This window comes from Opisthocomus hoazin, chromosome 30 (genome assembly GCF_030867145.1).
Source record: "Opisthocomus hoazin isolate bOpiHoa1 chromosome 30, bOpiHoa1.hap1, whole genome shotgun sequence".
NCBI lineage: Eukaryota > Metazoa > Chordata > Aves > Opisthocomiformes > Opisthocomidae > Opisthocomus > Opisthocomus hoazin.
In genome coordinates, this window is record NC_134443.1 from 1,974,944 (window position 1) to 1,980,828 (window position 5,885).

The following is a 5,885-nucleotide window of genomic DNA, read 5'->3' on the forward strand; positions in this document are numbered from 1 at the left end:
ACCACTGGACAGAGCCTGGCCCCGGCCTCCTGACCCCCCCACAGATATTGATCGCCATTTCTAGGGCCGCGCGCCGCCGCGTGCCGCCGGGACCCCCGTGCCGCCCGCCACAGCCCCCAGGGCTTGGGGACACCGGCCCGGCTCACGCTGCCTGCACGCGCACGCCACACGCGCGCAGCAGGCGCACCCCGCGCACCCGCACGTCGCACACCTGCACACGCACGCCACGCACACCGCACGCGCCAAGCACGCACACACGGTGCACACGCATGTGGCGCGCGCACACATGCCACGCGCACACGTGCACGCGCCTGCCACGCGCACGCACGCCACGCCCACACCAAGTGCACACGCCCCCTTGCCCACGCGCCGTGCACGCCCGCCCCCAGTGACGGCACCGTGCTTTCACTGCGCGCGCAGGCTCGGGGTAGGCTCGCGCTTCCTCCTCCGGCCCCACCAATCAGAAGCCCGTTACTAGGCAGACTTCAGCTCACGCGCGGCCACTGAAGAGCCCGACCCCACTTGTATCCGGGTAGGAAAGCCGAGGCAGCCAATCGCACCAAGGGAGCGCACAGTATCCGGGCGGACCGGCGGCGCCGCAGCCAATCAGAAAAAAGAACGCGTCCGGCGGGGCCCGCGGGCGCGTCGCGGTGGGGCGCAGCGCTTTCGGTTCCTGTTGCGCGCGGGGCGGCGGCACGTGGCGGGCACCGGACGGGACCGGGCGGGACCGGCCTGAGGCGCGGCGCGCGCCGGCCCGCAGGTGGGTGCGGGGGGAGGGGGGGGGCGGCCCTGTGCTCCCCGGCCGGGACGCGGCTGTCCCCGGCCCCTCCCCGGCAGCGGGCACCGGCGGGGCCGCGCCGTCACCGAGCTCCTGGCCTTCTGCCCCCCGCCGCCCCGCCCCGCCCGTGGCCCGGGCCCTGGGGCCCTCTGCCCTCCTGGTGTCCCTGTCCCCGTGGCCCCAGGGCCCTCTGTCCTGCCGGTGTCCCTGTCCCCACGGCCCTGGGGACCTGCCCTGCCCGTGTCCCTGGGGGCCTGCCCCACCGGTGTCCGTGTCCCCTTGGCCTTGGGGACCTCTGTCCTGCCGGTGTCCCTGGCCCTGGGGACCTCTGCTCTCCTGGTGTCCCTGTCCCCATGGCCCTGGGGACCTGCCCCGCTGGTGTCCCTGTCCCCATGCCCCCAGGGCCTTGCCCCCTGGACCCACGGGACTGTCGTGGTCCCCTCAGCATCCCCAGCCCGCGGGGACCCGCCCTCCTGGTCCCCTCCTGGGCGCGCTGGGCCGGGAGTGGGGCGCCGGGAGCCGGTCGCAGTCCCTGCTGCGGGGGGGCCCGTCCTGGGCTCGGCTCCGTGGCCGCGGGCGGCTGGCGGGCGGCCGGTGGAGCTCAGCCCGCAGAGCCGGGCTCGGCTGCGGGCCAGGACGGACGGGGGCTGCGGGCAGCGAGTGCGGGGCTGCGCCCGGCCCCCTGCTCTGCCCTGCCCGGAGGGCTTTGCAACTCTGAAGGGTTTTACTTCCCCTTTTCTTAGTTGGATTTTTGGTTTCCACCTCCCACCAGGAAGCACATGTCATGGCTGACGACGAGCTGAGTGCCCGGGCTGCCAAGAAGGGAAGTTTGTCGCCCAGCAGCTCCCGGGGCAGCACGGCCGAGTCGAGCACGCTGCTGCAGGAGCTGAGGAGCACCATCTCGTAAGGGCCGCGCGCGCTTTGCCCCGGGCAGCTCTTCCAGTTAATCTCAGCGTTACCAAATGTGGGTTAATTTAAGAAGGTTGATTAACTTGCAGCCCCGGGGACCGGAGGGAGAAGCGTCGCGGTGCCTCGCAGTGTGCCCTGCTCGGTCCCGTGCTCGGCGCTGGACGCGGCGCACAGCCCGTCTTGGGTGCAAAATCAGCTCAGAGCTCCGCAGTAGCGCAGATTTGTCTGCCGCGACCCCGTGGGCTGTGGTTTTTACGCCTGCTCTGCTCTGGAGCGGGGCTGTGGGTGCACAGGGAGACCCGGAGCACAGGGAGAAGGGGCTGCACGAGCCCATGGGTGCAGGCAGCCTACGGCGCTCAGCGTCCTCGTCTTGGCGTCGCTGCTCACGCCGGGGTGTGTGTGCGGGGCCTGGAAGGGTGCGGGGATGGTGCTGTCCCCGGGCAGCGGCTGCGGCAGAGCCGGGCGGGTTGAGGGGGGCCCTGGGTGCTGCATCGTCGTCCCGCTCTGTGCTAACACCTTCTCTCTCTGTCCCGCGCAGCAAATCCGTGCAGAACAAAGTCGACTCCATCCTGGTGAGTGCCTGCATGTCGCGCTGGGGGTGCCGGAGCGGCGCGTCTCCACCCCTCCGACGGGCTCCCGCCCCTCTCCTGTGAACCGAGCCCTGGGTTTGCCGGGTTCCGTTTCCTGACGGGTCAGGACCTGGCTGCGGGGATGACCCCGAGAAGCCCCCGATCACCCCACACCGGCTCCCCAGCCCCGTGTGGGACAGCCCCTTGCAGCCCGTCGCAGGGCAGCTCCCGTGATGTCGCTGACCCCGTTCCCTCGCGTGCAGGCGGTGTTGGTGCTGACAGAGCTGCTCTGGTCTCAGTGCCCCGTCCGCCGCTGCCGTTAAGGGGGTGACGAGAGCGCTGCCTGCATCACCTGGTCCTTGGTTTGGATCCTGAACCTTTCTTTGTCTCTGGTCGGTTCTTCCCCTCGCCGTGGACCCTTTGACCGCAGCAAGATGTCCAGAAGTTCTCGGACAACGACAAGCTCTACCTCTACCTCCAGCTGCCATCGGGGCCAAGCCTGGGGGAGAAGAGGTGGGTGCCAGGGCGTTCCAAGGCCACGTCCGGGAGAGCGGGGCTGTCAGGGTGGTGGGGGGGGACATTGCTGCGGCTCTGCCTTCTCCTGCCCTGCTTGTGCCCCTTCTCTGCTAATTAAATGTTTGTCTCGGGCTCCCGCGGGAGCAGCGGTAGCCTGGACCTGAGCTCGCTGAGCACGGCCGAGTACATGCACGCGTGCAACTGGATCCGGAACCACCTGGAAGAGCACACGGACACCTGCCTGCCCAAGCAAGATGTCTACGATGCCTACAGGTGAGCGCAGGGGCTGGCCGGGCGTGAGGAGCCCCGCTGCCCGCGGCCGGGCTTTCCAGCAAAGCCGGGCGGGGAGGTCGGTTCGGAGGGCAGCGAGCACCTGGGATCGTCTGGGAATGGCCCGGCCCAGCTGGGGCTTCCCGAAACGAGCCACGTCGGCGGGGAGACGCGGGCGCATCCGCAGGGCAGCGGGAAGGGCTCAACGGCTCTAACCCGTGGCTCTCCCGGCAGGCGATACTGCGATAACCTCTGCTGTCGCCCCCTGAGCGCCGCCAATTTCGGCAAGATCATCCGGGAGATCTTCCCAAACATCAAAGCCCGACGGCTGGGAGGCCGAGGACAGTCGCGATATCCTTCCGCGCGCCCGGGGAGCGGCTCGGGCTGCTGGCAGCAGCTGCTGCTGCTTGTTTTTCCCGTTCACAAGCCCGTGCACAAGGTGGCGTTTTGTAGCCTCCGAGAGGGTCCGGTTCCTGGTTTTTTGGCTCGGTTGTCTGAGAGGGGCTGGCGGTGCTGTACGCTCGGGGCAGGCTGGGCTGGGGGGAGCTCGATGTGGGCAGGGGACACCGAGCAGGGGACAGCCCAGCTCAGCGTGGGGCCGGCTGCCGTCGCACCTCCAGGACGAGCCCAGCACGAGCCCCCCAGCCGCCCCCCTTCCAGCTGTAACCCGTCGCAGCCGCGTTCGCGTGCCGGCGAAACGCCTTAACCCTGCCAAACGTACTGCTACAGCGGGATCCGGAGGAAGACGGTGGTCAGCCTGCCGCCCCTGCCCAGCCTGGACCTCAAAGTGGTGGAGACCGTAAGTCCTCAGCTGCCTCCGTGGCTGGGGTTTCGCCGCCGTCGTGGCGGGGGAACGAACCTCCTCGCTCATTAGCTGTAACGAAGGCGGGGGGTGGAGGGGTGCCCTCTCTGGGAGCAGGTTCTGCTCTGTCCCGAGGGTGGGTGAGCACCTACGTGCCCAGGGCGTGCTGTCCCACGCTGGGGGGCTCACAGCCTGTCCCCCCGGCAGCAGTCGGAGCTGACGGACCTGGTGCAGTCCTACGACAGCGAGGTGATGGAGGCGGCCTGCGCCCTGACCTGCGACTGGGCCGAGAAGATCCTCAAACGCTCCTTCAACAACATCGTGGAGGTGGCCCAGTTCCTCATCCAGCAGCACATCATCAGCTCCCGCTCGGCCCGCGCCGACCTCGTCATGGCCATGGTGGTCTCAGGTGGGTGGGGGGCAGCCCCGTCGGGGTCCCCTGGGACGTGGCGTCCCCCTCGGGGGACTCCCCCCACCCCCTCATCGCCATCCACGCGCCCGCAGAGAGCGTGGACAAGACCCACTGCGAGGGCCGGGCCCCGCCAGCCGCGAAGAAGAACGGCCTGGACGCCTCGGAGAGCGGCGACCGGAGCCAGGGGCAGGTGGGACCCTGCCGCCTCCCGGGTGGGGGGCCGGGACCCCTGGGTGCCCCCCGGCCCCGCATCCCCCCTGCCGACACCTCTCTCCGCCCACAGCCGAAGAAGGAGAGCGGCCCCCGGCCCCCCGGCCCGCCGCGCCCCGAGAAGAAGCAGCCCCCGGAGCCCCCCCGGGCGGGCAGCAGCCCCCAGGTGAACGCCCTGGTCGCCCGCCTGCCCCCGCTGCTGCCCCGCGCCCCCCCGGGGCCGCGCCCCCCGCCGCCGGTGCTGGCGCCGCGGCTGACGGCCGCCCCGCTGGGGGGGGGCGCGGTGAAGGTGGCGCTGCCGCTGCCGGTGGGCGCGGCCTCCCCCTCGCTGCCCCTCGGGCTGGCCCCGGGGGCCGTCCCGCTGCTCAGCGTGCTGCTGCCCGGCGTGGGGGTCCCGGCGGCCGAGGGCGCTGCCCGGCCCCGCGGCGCGGGGGGCGGGGGCGCGGGGGAGGGCCCGGCCCCGCAGGCCCCGCCCCGGCCCCGCCCCGCCAAGCGCGCGCCCGGCCCCCCCGCGCCCCCCCCACCCGCCCCGCAGAAGCGGCGCCGCGGGCGGCCGAGGAAGAGGTCGGAGGGGGCGGGGCCGGAGGCGGAGCTGGGCGGGGCGGGGGGCGGGGCCGGCGGCGCGCCCGGGGACTGCCCGGCGCGGGGGTCCCCGCCCGCGGGGCTTGACGTCACGGAGGACGTCAGTGTCGCCGACGGCCACAAGCCGGCAGCGGAGGCGACGCAGCGGGGTCCGCGCGAGGCCGGGCCCCACCCGGGCGGCAGCGGGGGCTCGGGGGGCCCCCCCGCGCCGCGCCGCGGGCAGGCGGGGGCCGGCCCCGCCCCCCAGCTTTCGGACGCGCGCGTCCCCGTGTCGCGGGGGGGCTCGCCGGGGCGGGCGGGGCTGTGCGCGCGCCCGGGCACTTAGGGGCCGCGCCCCGCCATTAAAACCCACCCGCTCCGTCTGTCCGTGCGTCCGTCTGTGCTCTGCGGCCCGCGGGGGGCGGCGCCCGGCCCCGGCCCCGGCCCCTCCCACCGGGCGACCCCGGCCCCGGGTGGGGCGGTGCCGCGCGGGGGTGTCAGACAGCGGGGGGAGGTGCGGAGCGGACATGGGGCCGGGCGCGGGGGGGGGGGGGCACACGCGGGGGCCGAGATCTCCGCTCCCGCCCTGCGCCGCGCCCGAGGGATGCGGTGACGGCAGAGGCGCTTTGCAGCGGAAAAACAGCGGTTTTCGTCAACCTCGCGGGACCCTCGGCCCCGCCCCCCAGATTGCACCGCCCCCTGCGTGGCCGCGCCCCGCCGCTGCGTGGATGCCGCCGCGCCGGTAGGGGGCGCTCGTGGGCGGCCAGGGCCCTCAGTCCCGTCAGGCGGCGCCGCGGGCAGCCCGGGCCCCCGGGGCCTGCGCAAGCCCCCGCCGCTCCGCCGGCCCGGCCCGGCCCG

General features: G+C 73.4%; 1 protein-coding gene across 1 annotated transcript; it reads left to right on the top strand.

Moving 5' to 3' along the window:
- The first annotated feature begins 619 nt into the window (after positions 1-619).
- Positions 620-5,373, top strand: RFX5 (regulatory factor X5). The gene is made up of 10 exons (XM_075445269.1): positions 620-760; positions 1,522-1,681; positions 2,226-2,296; positions 2,691-2,769; positions 2,920-3,045; positions 3,277-3,393; positions 3,760-3,841; positions 4,052-4,253; positions 4,349-4,446; positions 4,546-5,373. Exons 2-10 carry the CDS (start codon positions 1,563-1,565, stop codon positions 5,371-5,373), a joined length of 1,722 nt encoding a protein of 573 aa, XP_075301384.1. The 5' UTR covers positions 620-760; positions 1,522-1,562.
- The last annotated feature ends 512 nt before the right edge of the window (positions 5,374-5,885 follow it).